The following is a 14620-nucleotide window of genomic DNA, read 5'->3' as shown; positions in this document are numbered from 1 at the left end:
TTTTTTGATGAATATGAGTTTTAAGATTCCTAATAAGGGTTTTAAATGAACACACAGAAAATACATATCAAACCACTGATCCTGACTGTTCCCTTTAGTCACTGTGACATTGTTACCATTAGTTGCATGCATTTGGAAATGTCAGCCTTCAGAGAAGGGGGAGTTACCTGGAGTAAGGCCTCATGGATGTCATGGCAGTCCTCCATGTTCACCAACCACCAAGAAAATTCTTCTTCGGTCCACAATTCCAGCTTCATTCTTTGGTGGACTTGGAGCCAGAAAGTTTATTTTTGGCCCTGTTTTGTAGAAACCATGCATTTACCGCGGAGAAGCTTTAGAGTTTGGATGGAGCTGAAGCATTGGTGGGAATTCCCTAGTGCACCCAGGAGCAGGAGGCAAGCCCAAGCCTCGAGTGGTAGCCAATTATATTTTGCGATTGTGTATGTACTTAAAACATCAGAGATGGCACAGCACATGAATATAACGATCGATATGTAGGTGCATACTGAGTATTCCAAGTAGCAGATAGGCGCCAAAATACTGTATAATCCCAGAACTGCCTAAACTGCAGGTTTGCTAGTTCTCTGTCATACAGACCAGTAGGTAGCCTTTGCACACATTTGTGTTTTCTCTTTCACAGTAAGAGAGTGCCGTGGCTGGCAGGCACAGGTAGTTACCTCGTGCACTTTATCGTTTTGTCTTTTTCTCTTCTTCATCTTTAGGGATGCTGCTGGCTGTATCTGTCCCAAACTTGTTGTTGCATTAGAATCAGATCTGTGTATGTTTGAGGAGGTTTTATTTTAAAGACTTCCATTTTTACGCAGCTCTAGGAAGGGTCAAATATGACAAAAACAAAAACAAAAAACAAAAGAAACAAAACCCTCCCTAGGTGTTTGCTTTTGCAACATTAAAAAAATGCTTTGGTGCTAAAAAGTGTTTAATGATGCATGTTCACCATTAAAAAGCGCCACTGAATTCACAGCATTTCACTGCTAAGGGGCTGCATGTACTTTTTCTTTGGAAATCTGAAGAATTTTCCAGAAAACAAGCATCCATTACTCTTATTTCAACAGTTACTCCATGAACTCTATGCTGCAAAAACGAAGTGTGTAAGGGGGAATACTTTTCTATGGAATACTCAGTGCTTTTGATATTTATTTTAGCAAGAATAATCAAATGCTAAAAATAATTTCAGAGAGAGGTAGAAAAAATATTTCAGATAATCTTTTCTTATATCTTCTCCAAAAAGCTTACACCCATGTAAGGTATTTTTAACACTGGGGTTTTGAAGATGTTATCTTTTCTGGTATCCTATCATTACATGTTAAAATTGAAGGAGAAAATATTATTGAAAACTAAAGTAATTGCAGGAACACATTAAACCAAAGGGGTGAATAAAAGAGGTTTAAAGTTTCCATCGAGAAATGAAAAATAAGAATCATTGGCAAGACTAGTACCAATTACTGGCAATTGGTAATTGATAATTGGTAAGAGTAGTACCAAATAATGGGCATTTTTCTTAAAATACACACCTCTACCCCAAACCCCAAATGTTAATTTAGAATCATGAAACAGGCAGGTCAGGCGCTGACCCTTTTGTTTAAGGAAATGTAATACTGTGTCAACTAAACTGGCATTAGGTTCTTAGTGGAGCGTGTGTTCTCTGTGTGTGTGTGTGTGTTTTGTGTAGAAGCGTGTTTGTGATGAAAGGCTGTTTTGCATTGTTGCATAAAGAAGTTTGATTTTGTGATTTTTAAAATGATATTTATTTGGAGACTTCTTAGGGTAATTTAAAAGATGTATAATTTCCATATGTTTAATGAAATCTATTGTCGATGTACTAATAAATCTTGGTTTACAGCATCTTGAATACTTGATTATTGAAAGTTAAGAAAAAAGTTAAAAATGAATAAAGTGTGTTGGACTGAAACGAAATTGTTTCTAGAACTTTGTTGTTTGAAGAGATGAAGCATTGAGATTGATGCAATTGTCCACCCCGCCTACAAAATTAACTCCGTACCTAACTGTTAACTCTACCTTGAAGCAGAATGTTCTATGTGTAAAGTTTTAGGAGTATAGTTTTAAGAGCCATAGCATATTTTTTTAAATTGAGTCTCCAAAGGTAATAATTTTAAGTAATTCATCACTTATGTATTCAAAACAGACTTTCAGAACACAGAGCTATGTACCTTGAATGTGATTTGTTAAATTATACTTAAATAACATATTAACCCTCAAATCTCAATGGCTTCATAACACACGGGTTTGTTTCTCATTCACTTACATATCTATTAAGGCTCTGTTCCACACAGTCTTTCAGGGATCCAGGCTGACACAGGCTCCACCATCTTGAAGTGACACCATCTGGAACTTTCAGGGTTAATCTTGGTTGCTGGGGCAAGGAAAGGAAATGCCCAGAGAATGGCAAAAGAGCTTTTCTCTTTCTCAGCCTGGAAGTGCTGTATGTCTATTCTCCCCTTTCGTTGGCCCTAACTAGTCTCATGGCTCTGCCTAACAGCCTGAGATCCTGAAAATACAGAGGAGTAAATGGTAATTCAGTGGGTATAATTCTTTGCCACATGATTGACTTTGATAGGTTAAGAATAATTTCCAAAGAAGTCCAACTCCTTATTCCAAAAACTGGAATAATTTCCAAAGGTGTGAATATCAAAACTTGGTCAACAAAGCACTGAAAAGCTCCCTTCCTCCTATCTGCTAGTTTGCTACTGAATAGCAAACTAATCATTCATTGCTAAAGTGGCCCAGAAGCCACTGCTCTGAGACAAGAGTAAGAAACCTGCACACATACTTCTGAACTTAAAAGTTAAGTTAAAAAGAAGAAGAACTTGAGCTCAGACCCACTTAGGGAGAAAAAACCCCCTGGATCTGGAGGCCTCTCCTGACTAGCAGTGGAGTTTTCTAAACACAGTGGCATCTAAAACTTTGGGGTGAGAGGTGGAAGGAGGTAAGGGAGTCATAACTCACGGAATGAAGCATAAGGTGGGTGTATTTAGAATCCTGCCTTGACCACTTTGTAGGTGGGAAGCAGCGTAACTGATTTCCACTTTTCATTCCCTCATCCCACTGCTCACCTAAAGGGCAGCAGTGGTCTAAGCTACATGAGTTATTGGGGGAGAGGATATAGGTGTTAGTGCTGACTTCCCCCCATGGCTTTCTGCATTCACCTAAAAGGCAGCCTTTTAGGCAAAGAGCAAGTAGTAACCCCTGCCTGAATCTACCATCTTCTGCTCAATTATGTGTGCGTAAGTTAGGCAAAAGGATTTCTGCTAAATTTCTTAAATTTCCCACACTTTCAGCATATAGGTAGATCTGTGTTCGGTATTGGGCTTTTTAAACAGGCACATTAGAAAACGTTTCTTTTTAAGAAATGAGGAGAGGGAAAGGTTTTGAACATGGTCACTTGCCTTCCTTGCTTTAGCACCAGACTTGGTACACAATCTTGGTGTTTTAAGAGCTGTTAAAAAGCATACAGTTCCACTCTTCTTTGCAAAATTGCCAGCTAGGCAGAGATGGCCTCTGTTGCTTTAGTGTATGGGAGCTAAAAAACATTTTTAATTGCACAAAGACTTTGGAAAGCAGGGAGATCTATATTCAGTGCTCACTTTCGAATTGAAACGTCAAAGTTTGAGGCAGTTCCAATTTAAAATACAAACATAAATCAGAAGTAAGCAAAAACTGTTCTTTCGCCTGCTGGAATGGCTAAGATCCTAAGCACTGAAGAAAGGGTAAGCCTGCCATCGTGGATCAAGTTGTTCTAGCTGTGTTCTTGTCAACATGGTAGCGCTGCTGCTTTAGAAATCAAAGTAGCCGCTTTGCAGGGGTAGGTCCTGGAGCCAAAGCAAAGATGTCTTTAGTTGAACTAGACTGCCATCTAGTGGTCATTTTGGAAAACACACGCTAATCTCGTGTCTTCTGGTTCTTGGGCTTGACGGGGTGATGCTCTTAGTGATGGGGAAACAGATGAGGGGGGCAGGGTCGGTCCATGACCCCTCTCCTGCTGAAACTTACTAGAGGTTGGGTTGGTTCCTCTCCAGTTCTGAGTCATCCGCCCTGTTGGGACTGGAAAGTGGGGAAACGTCGGGGAAGGAATGGGGAGGTCGGTGGTGGATGCAGATTCAGGACCTGAGTCTCGGAAGAAGGCTCACTGATGTGAGGACATTCAGAAATAAAGCAATACCTTCGCCAGCTGAAGAGTGAGGTAGTGCGGATTCCTTTGTCCCCTTTCTGTAGTGCTTCGCCCAACATGAGGGGTCAGGGATTCTGTAGTCTCAACAGAGAAAATTTGATTTTTAAAAGTCATTCTCTCTACTTACTTCACACAGCAGTGGGGTCACTACAAGACCCAAGGTACTGTGCTGGCAACGTGCTCAGTGTCAACAGCACCACTGAGGGAAAGGTGAGTTAACTGGACCACAACCAACGATGGTCACATGAGGGTCAGTTTCTTGGTCAGCAGTGGGGAAGGGGGAGGTGATAAGTGTGGCCAGTGATTGTTCTTCCATTGGCCGCACACTTGGTACAACATCAGCATTTTCTTACTGGGGGGAGAGTGTCAAGTAGGGGAGATAGTAGTTCCAGGGGTCGGTGAGTCCAGGAAAGTGTACACAAAAGGAAAAGCTAAATTTCGAACTGATATGGGAATTAAAGGATGGACAAGATTTCTCCAGGTTGAGGCGGGGCTAGGGGTAGATATTATAAACAGGAGGGGAGATGAGAAGTGAAAGCTCTGGCCTGGGAAGGCGGCGCTAACCCAGGAGTAGCTGAGTGATAGGTGAGGCGGGGCGGGAGCCGCAGCAGGAGCGGGAGTGGGAGCAGGAGCTGGGTGGGAGGCTGGGGCTTCTTGTGGCTTAGAGTCCAGAACACGGCGGGCATTGGGAAGCACTGAAGGCTTCTGAGAGGAGGCTGAGATCTGAGCCAAGGCGGTGGAAGACTCCCCAGGCAGTGAGTGTGGGAATGTGCCGGGAGCTGGGAGAGGCAGGAGGTGGGAAAGGGGCTTGGGGACTATCGCAGCTTTCACAGCAGCTTCTATGAACCCTGGGGGCGTAAAAGCCCCAGCTGGTAGGGCATAGTCAGGTATTAATTGCCCTAATGAGTACTTACTTTAATTATCAACTGAAGATCTTGGTTTTCTGTTAAATACATTTCAGAAATATCAGGCAGAATTGGACTAATTTGGGGAATGGAGGGTTTTAAAAGAGCTCTGAAAAATAAGTATTTAAAATACTTAAAAAAAAGCCAACATATTGAGATATATTTGGCAAAGGGATGGAATATAAAGTATTCCTTCCTTGTCTCTGAAGCAAAGAACTGCACATGCTGCCGATCACAGGTTTGTTTGGTTATTTTTTAAAGGCAGGGAGGGTCTCAGAAATCATCTCATTTGGGTAGGGACCATTGGTTTTCGTCTCGCACGCCAATGCTTATTCAACAGCAGAGCCGGCTGGAGAAGTAGTTGGCTGTGTTGAGAAGGCCTGTAAGGCCACAAATGCTCTAGCTTAGTGGATGAGCATCCCATTGGATTAGCAATGTCTTCCTGGGGATATTTTGGGAAAAGAAGTCACACATGCTATGTATTTGCCATCCTTGACCCAAATGTCTTATTTTGCAGTCGAGAAAGCTGTTTTAGAGAGGTTTGTGTGACTTTTCCAAGCTAACAGAAACAGTAAAAAGTATCATTTGAAGTTAACTTGGGTCTTGCTGAGTTTCATGTTCACAGTTCTTTCCACTAGTCCTTGCAGATGGGGCCCCACGATGCCCTCTCTTCCCCGTTCTGGTAAGTGTGTGTGTGTGTGTGTGTGTGTGTGTGGAGGGTGGGGGGCGGGTGCATGCTTGTGTGCCTCACACACACTGGTATATATGCATATGAGTTTAAATGGAGAAAATGGAGAGGCCTGGCCTCTGAGAGATCTCTTCCTCTTTTACGTCTAGGGAAGTCACTCGGCTCTTCTGAGCCTCAGCTTCCTTGCAGATCAAATGAGGCTAGGTGGGCAGTCAATCTCTAAGGGCCTTTCAAGACCCGATAAACAGCTCTGGGAGACACGCAGTCTCTCTCATGTCCTTGCCACGTAGTAGGTACTCCATACGCAGCTATTGAATGGAAAATGAATTTTTCTCCAGGATGGTAATATTTGACTCAGGTACATTTTACAGAAGGGAACAAGGAGCAAGGCACCAAGACGCACCTTTGGACCACAATGCTATTATCTTAGGCTCTGTTCTCTTGATGAAAACTTGGTTTCCTTTATTATCCAAGGGCTGGATTGGTAGGTCCCTGACCCTGTGCTTTCTTTTTTCTTCTTCTTCTTTTTTTGTAACCTTCTGATCTCTGGACATTTCACAGATTTTTAGCCCCTCAACCTGAAGGCTAAATTTCTTCAGGAGATTTGGAACAGATAGAAGGAAGCATATGGAATTTGTGTATCAGAAAACTTGAGATCTTGAAAGGTGTTTAAGTATCCACCCAAGTTCATGGTTCCTGAAGAACCCACACGGCCTTCGGTAAGTCTGTTCCCTTGGTTTTGAAAAATTCCATTTTACTGCCCAGAATCATTTTTGGTTCTGTCTGGACCTAATTTGCAGGGCCCCTGTGGAAAATGAAAATGTAGGGCCTCTTGTTAAAAAATTATTAAGAATTTCAAGGTGGTGACATCAGAGCATTAAACCAAGTGCTGGGCCTTTGTGACCATCTAGATTGCCTGCCGGGAAAGCTACCTCAGTGCTGCCTCCCACAAGACAGCAATGAAGTAAATTCATGGTGAAGTCATTAATCTGACAATGTTCTGTAACACACTGACTTCAGCTCCGTTTTATGTCTGGCTAATATTCAATCATATAAATAGAGGTCAGGACTCAATTTTACTTGCAAGGAATGGGTGTACCACAAAAACTTGGTTAAGTTCATTTCTCTGAAACAGAAAAAGTTTAAACACCTTTTATTTGAAGAAATATTGCTTCTAGACTTTCCTGAAGCCAGAATTGTTCTATAAAAGTATCACGGAATATTATACATGATTAAAAAACACAGTATGCTTCCTAATAACTTGAAATCTTTTTACAAATCACATTATTCATGATCATAAATATGTTCTGTCATCCCACCGATGATACACACATCAGGTAAGCAGCTAATTTGAACATATGTACAGAGTCTATGATAAAGATTTAAAGTTACCAAAAAGATTCAACTATAACATATTAAATTTTTTTTCAAAGAGTTTACCATAAACACTTAAAGAAAACAAAATTTATCTAAGCACTTGAATTATCTAAAAATAAGAAGAAAACCTCTCTTAGGGTAAGCAAAAACACATCTTCTTGGGAAGGTGAATAGGAATAGGAGGGTACTGATGACTCAGTGAGGTAATCCTTTAGCTGGTATTTAAAAATCTAATACACAACAAGAATATTTTCAAGAATACAGATTTTCGAAAGCAATTTTGAACTATGTCTTTAAACGATATCAGAACTTGGTGAAGGCCTTACAAATAATCATAGAACACAAGGTTAAGAAATTAACTTCCCTTGTGGTATGTTGAAATTGTAGCACATTCATGATTTTATTTTATTGAGAAGTTCCTGGTGTAAATTCAAAACTAACCATATTTTGTCAACATTTAAGCTTCTTAGCCATGCCAAGAAAACCAAATAAAGATGAAAATAAAAGGTCTTTGGATCTTTTTCTCCTGTCAAGAAAATAACCCAAAATATAGCAATCTTAAAGGTATGATGTATGATGAACGCTTTGAGGCTAGGCACAGAGAGAGCAGGCAATCTTCATTTTGTTTACTTATTTATTTATTTTCACCACCAACATTATTAGCCATGCCTTTCTGCTAATCGATTTTAGCAAGTCGAGGTAAAACACATGCAACATTTTCTGGCAAAAGTTTAATGTCAAACAATATGTGATCCATACTGTGTGTCATCCTTGGGGGTTTATTTGACTTTGTCACAATGACAGCCAACAGTGAGACTGAGAAGCCTGTACAAATAAAAAATAAGACCAATCAAATAGACATGGCATTTTAATCTCAAAGTGCAAAATCATCGAACTGAAAATGACGGCATTGAAAAATTCCAGTGGTTAAAAATGAATCAAAACTTCATTACGCAGGCAGTGGAAGTGTGTTGAAAGATTTACCAGGGGTGTCAAGTTTTAGACACTCAGAAAGGCACCATTCTAGCCATCTTGACTGGATAACATGTATATACTTATGTCCCTACGATATTCAAAAGATAATACTGTTTCAGTATAAAACAAACAAACAAGTAAGAAATCAAAACCAAACCAACCAAGATATCCCCAGCCTTTCTTTCTACTCTTGGCAGATAGTAAATGATAACGATGAGTCTCCGTGTGCACACTGCTCGCTCACATGCTCACCAGCTTCTACTGCACAAAGGTACTCAGGGTAGCTTGGAATGTTGGTGGCTAGGATTACCTTTATTAGTTTACAAATAAAAAAGTTAAAAAGAAATACTGTGTTTAGGGTAAGATAACAATTTCATCTAATCAGAGGAGAGTGAAGAGGAGGCGCTGCCTTCTAGGTGCTGTGACTTCTCCTTTTCGTGATTCTTCTCCACCTTGGTCAACATCTTCCCCATTGTGCTGGAATTACTTGGGTGTTCTGCAGTGGCCATGGTGAACATTTGAGGAACTGAAATTCCATCGGAATGCACGGGAAGATACAGCTGATCTTCAAAAACGTCCTCTCCAGGACCACCATCCTGGGGAAGTTCTTTCGGGTGCCTGCGAATGGGCTGCAGCCGGGGGCTGGGCCTCAGCTCAAGCTCTGTCATGCCATCGCCACTGAAATCGGTTTCCAGATGATTGGTCCCTTCATGTCCCATCCATTTTTCAGTTTTTCTCCAGTGTTCAGAATTCAAACGATTAACTTCTGGAATGTCGTTGTTCCATTCAGGTTTACTCTCTGGACTTAATGTTGGTCGGTTCAAATGCAGCGTTCGAAGGTCGGCTGGCAAGGTCAAATGAGGTGTTTTCCCAACCGTATGCCTTGGGTCTTCATCTGAGTCAGCAGAGGCCATCTCCACTGACACAGAGCGCTCGGCAGAGACACCCAGGAACCCATCACTTTGAGCAGTTTGAGTCTTATTTGTTTTATTTTGCTCATAGTGACTCTTCAGCAGTGCAAATACTCTATCTACATCCTTCAAGTAATTAGTCCAGTCCACCAGACTAAGTCTGTAGTTTTGTCTGTACTCATAGATGTTTTCTTTCACACTGTGTAGCTCTTCTAGGCCTTGCCAGTTGATGTCTGTAGTGAGACGAGGCTGATTAACCTTCCCATCCATCCCATAACTGTCCTCTGTGAAAAGACAGAAGAAAGTGAATCATTAGTGGAGAAAAGATTTTCTACTTATCTGGACAAGCAACTTACATTGTTTTTCCAGAGTTAATCAATGAAAAATATGACACTCAAAAGCATTTTTCCCTAGTCATTTGTTATCACAGAGTGGCCTTAGGTTACAAGTGATTAAACGACAGAAAATTGGGGGGGTAGGGGTGGGGAAGATCACATTCGTGAAAACATCTATGACTAAATATGGTGCTGAAAATGGCACTGTCCTTTCAGCCGGGGGATTTGGGCTTCACTCCTGGCCCCACTCAAATCAACTTTGCAACAAGAAGAGCATGTGAGTGAGTCCCTCTGAGTCTTGCTCCCTCATCTGTCAAGTGTAGAAATAATTGTATGATAAAATCATCACTACTTATAAGGTTGCTGGGTGAATGACAAATTTGAAAGTATTTGAATGTAATAGGCAATGCTTAGTATGATATTTTTATTTTATATTCCCTGACACTCAGTATAAATGCAAATCTGAATGCAATTGCAATTGAGTTCTTCAAATCAAATGCCCGGATTTATTTCTTTGATTGTTGTTTTTGCCCTGAAAGTTCTATGTCCTAGATAAATGTGTGTCTCAGATAACTGAATGGCTTTCTCATATGCAAAGAAGGCACCAGCTTTCTCTCTCTCAGATCTTTCTGCATCTCCAGGATGACTGTAGCCCTGCAGAAAACAACACTTGTTCTCTAGTTGTGCCTAAGTACCATTTGGAAAGAGGTGGCCTAGATGAGTGCAATGACCACCCATAAAGCCACACAGACCAGTAAGAAGAATAAGCAAAACTACACCAAACCCACAACCTCGGTGTAGCTAGAAGATAGAGAATCCTACAATCTTCAGATCACCTGTAAGTAAAAAATGTTAACACCAAATCCCAGCAGAGCTGAATGTCATGCTGTGGCCATAAGCCCTGGGAAAACAGTATGGAAGAGAGAAGAGGGAAGTGTCAATGGAGTCAAAGATTGATTGGAGGCCTTAGTGGAAAGAATGTCAAGTCTTTTGCATAAAATATTGTAAAGATTCCTGGTGAGTCACAGCACTGACAATGAGAATGGGACCCCTAAGTCCCAGCCTTGTGCCTGTGCACGATTCAAGGTGGCAGTCTGGAAGGCATTGCTTCAGGCAGAAAAGGATACAAAGAAAGAGAGAAGGGAGAAACGCCTTTGGAAACTGGGTGATAAAACAAGGAGGAAGCAAAAGGTGGGAAATTTCAGGTCCTGCAAGAAAAAAAGAGATACGAAAAGTTGGAAGACACACAACCTCTCTCACTTTCACTCCCAAATAATAATAAAATAAAAAGGTAAAGAGAGAGTTACAGTCACAGAATTCTGTTAAACTAGGAGGCTTGTAAATACTATAAATCCATGAAATAAAAGCAACCTAAATCTATATCAAATTACTATAAAATAAAGAACAATGAGATACCATCTCATGCCAGTCAGAATGGTGATTATTAAAAAGTCAAGAAACAACAGATGCTGGCAAGGTTGTGGAGAAATAGGAAAGCTTTCACACTGTTGGTGGGAGTGTAAATTAATTCAACCACTGTGGAAGACAGTGTGGTGATTCCTCAAAGATTTGGAACCAGAAATACCATTTGACCCAGCAATCCCATTACTGGGTGTACACTCAAAGGAATATAAATCATTCTGTTATAAAGACACATGCACACATATGTTCATTGCAGCACTGTTCACAATAGCAAAGACATGGAATCAACCCAAATGCCCATCAATGATAGACTGGATAAAGAAAATGTGGTACATATACACGTTGGAATACTATGCAGCCATAAAAAGGAATGCGATCATTTCCTTTGCAGGGACATGGATGAAGCTGGAAGCCATTATCTTCAGCAAACTAACACAAGAACAAAAAAACCAAACACTGCATGTTCTCACTTATACGTGGGAGCTGACCATTGAGAACACATGGACACATGGGAGAAAGAGAGCATCAGGGAAAATAGCTAATGCATGCTGGGCTTAATACCTAGGTGATGGGTTGATAGGTGCAGCAAACCACCATGGTACACATTTACCTATGTAACATCCTGTACATGTATCCCAGAACTTAAAAAAATAAAATCAACAACAACAACAACAACAACAAAAACAAAGTGGAAAACAGGAATTTAAAAAACCATCTTGAGAAAATGCCTCTGGCAAAATAAAGTGCAGAAAACCACAACACACCAGTGCTGTGTGAATTAAATGTTCTAAATCAAGCATCTGAGGATGGAAAAGCATCTGAAATCAGAAATTAAAATATGAACCTAGCATCTCATGTCCAGTCCAGCTCTCCTTCAAGTATCAAGGCTATAGAGGAACAGTTTGAAACACATAAGAACGCAGGGGGTACTGTGCACATCAGCTCTTCTTCAGCAATCTTCCAGAGGATGTGACTCGTTCATCCAAGAAATCACTAGGGAAACTGAAGCAAAAATATAGAGGGTGCACATTTAATAGATTTATCAGATCTAGGATAAAAATAAAGGTAAAAGAAGAGTGAAAAAATAATATATGCATTTTATAGGACACGCTAGAAATAATGCAACTAAAAATGTGAGAGGGAGCACAGACCAAAGAGAATAAACTCATTGAGTATGATTCAGGTAATAGTTGGGAATGAAAGAAGGCCACTAAAAACTGAATAATGAGATAATGAAAGGTTAAATAAGATAACAGGAATTCAGTCCAGGCACGGTGCCTCATTCCTCTAATCCCAGTACTTTGAGGAGGCCGAGGCGGATGAATCACTTGAGGTCAGGAGTTCGAGACCAGCCTCGCCAACACGGTGAAACCCCGTCTCTATTAAAAATACCAACCAACCAACAAATAAATAAATAAATAAATAAATAAAAGAAAAAATACAAAACGCGGATTAAGGGCATTAACAATGTATAAGTACAAAGATAATTACCAAAATGCAAGCCTTACTAAGTTCTGAAGGAAAAAGAAAAGAGCAACTATCTTGATAAAGAAGAAATTATAGAAGATGCAACAAGAAATATATAGAAACACAATAGGTGATATCAGTCCGAGGCAGATCAAATACAGCAAGAATAAATAAGAATATGTATTGGAATATTACTGGAATCATCAAGTGGAGCTTTTGTTGTGCTCCCTTGTGGTAGCCACTGGGGCTCATAAAATGAGCGGGCATGGGGGGTGGTGTTGCAGCCATGTAGAGACGGGCTAAGCCTAGACCTATTCCTCTTGCACTCTCAGACATATAATGCCAAAAAGAGAGCCAGGGACTGCAGATGTCTATGGGCCAGATTCCCCTGGGGTAGGCACCCCGCACATAGCTGGTAAGTGGATTACATGGGAGCAACCAATGCCAGTAGCCCTGAGGGGCTAGACCAGGGTCCTAACAGAAGTAGACATTTACCCCAGGCTGGGTTTTGTAGACCCAGTGGTAGACGCAAATGCTTAAAATATTATTACAGGATAGGAACAGAAAACATTGTACTAATTTGGACCACCAAGTTATATTTCTTCAGATCAAAGGACACATTTTATAGCCCACCATATCCAAAAGTGAGCAAAGATAGTTCACATCAAATGGACGTATAATGGTGCACATTATCCTTAGAGTAACAATTGTATAAGAATAGGAAGGAATGGGCAGTTAAAACATTTGCTGTCTAAAATGGGGAGAGACAAAAGCATTAAAGGCTGGCTTACATGCCTTCACACCCAACATGCGAGGGCTAAGGGAGGGTCCCCCACTGGACAGATTTCTCTGCTTTGCAGGGGGATAAGAGGAGAGCGGCAGGAGAGGATGCTGGTGTGATGATGCAAGTCTTCTGCGCAGCACCTCAACTTTCGTTTTTTATTCCTCATGCAGAGATGCCACTGCTGGTGTTGGAAGCAGGGATGCTTTGTAAGCAAAAAACCCAAATTATACTTTAAAATGATGTCAGAATTCCTAAGGGCCTGATGGGGCAGGTTATGCCTTCATCCCAACTGGCAAAATTGGGGTTAACAGTGAATGCAGGTATATTGCCTGGTGGTTAAAAACAGCTCATTAGTTCTGTACCTATGTGAACTTACTCTATTTGAATGGAAGCAGACTGAGCAAGAGGTACTTGCTAGACTATTACTGGTAGTCTAATGATAATACTAGACTAGTATTACTGCCTGAAGTCTAGAGCGGCACAATGGATTAATCTAATGTCTCTTCCAAAGGTGGAAAAGTTTGGTCATAAATGGAGAGATGGAGGAACAGTAACTGAGGCTGAAGGAGTGAATAATTGGGTTATGTCATGAGTCATGAGGGAAATCCAGTATTACATTAACAGCTCAAAAAAGGCTCAGAACAGGAGATGACATTGTCTCTTACCTCCATTACACCAGACTCCTAAAAGGGTGAGGTCATATATTGCTAAGCCACTCCTGGCAAGATTCAACAGAAGCTGGCAAACCTGAGTGGCCTTGCCCTCGGAGGTATTTTCATATGACAGAATGATGGACTGGACTAATTTCTGATGGCTGAATGGAATTCTAGGAATGTGCCAGTATATTTTGGCTTTTATAATCTTCTCACTAAGGGATTCATGGCCAGGGGACTAGGGCATAAGAAGAAAGATATATTTGATGTATCCCCAGTTCACAGAGATCCTAATGCCCTTGCAATCTCCAGGGAGATAAGAGTGTCTTTTATGTGCTGAGGAGATGGCTGCGGTTCCCTAGACAGCTCTAGGTTGGGAGCTGGGCTGATCATCAGAAAGACCTTCACATGATTAGAGAGCTGGGACTCTCAGTCCCACCTCCCGACCTCTGGGGAGCGGACAGCGACCTGGAGATTGAGTTAACCACCACTGGCCAATGATGCAATCGATCATGCTTATGTAATGGAACCTCGTTAAAAACCTTAAATGATAACAGGGTTCAGAGACATTTCCAGTTGGTGAATGCAACCACATGCTGTGAAGGTAGCACACTTCAAACTCTAGGACAGAAGCTTCTACGTTTGGGACCCTTCTGGACCTTAGCCTATGTTCCTCTTCATCTGGCTATTGACTTGCATTTCTTATAAACTGGTAAATATTTTAAAAATCGTTGAAATATACAGAATTAAAAACACAAGAGATGTGGCTCATGCCTGTAATTCCAGCACTTTGGGAGGCTGAGATGGGAGGATTGCATGAGCCCAGGAGTTTAACAGCAGCCTGGGCACCATAGCAAGAACTCACCTCTAATAAAAATTTAAAAATTAGCTGAGTG

General features: G+C 41.0%; 1 protein-coding gene across 2 annotated transcripts in view; it reads right to left on the bottom strand.

Moving 5' to 3' along the window:
* Nucleotides 1-6937: 6937 nt before the first annotated feature.
* Nucleotides 6938-14620, bottom strand: part of SULF1 (sulfatase 1) — a 226228-nt gene continuing 218545 nt past the window's right edge. For both annotated transcript variants that reach the window (XM_011976497.1, XM_011976496.1), the window contains exon 22: nt 6938-9347. In XM_011976497.1, the coding sequence (XP_011831887.1) occupies nt 9317-9347 (31 nt within the window). In that variant the 3' untranslated portion in view covers nt 6938-9316. The remainder of the gene's footprint in view (nt 9348-14620) is intronic.

Source organism: Mandrillus leucophaeus, unplaced genomic scaffold (genome assembly GCF_000951045.1).
Source record: "Mandrillus leucophaeus isolate KB7577 unplaced genomic scaffold, Mleu.le_1.0 Scaffold167, whole genome shotgun sequence".
Taxonomy (NCBI): Eukaryota; Metazoa; Chordata; class Mammalia; order Primates; family Cercopithecidae; genus Mandrillus; species Mandrillus leucophaeus.
The sequence above is the reverse complement of the archived record's forward strand: the minus strand, read 5'-3'. Positions and strand labels throughout refer to the sequence as shown.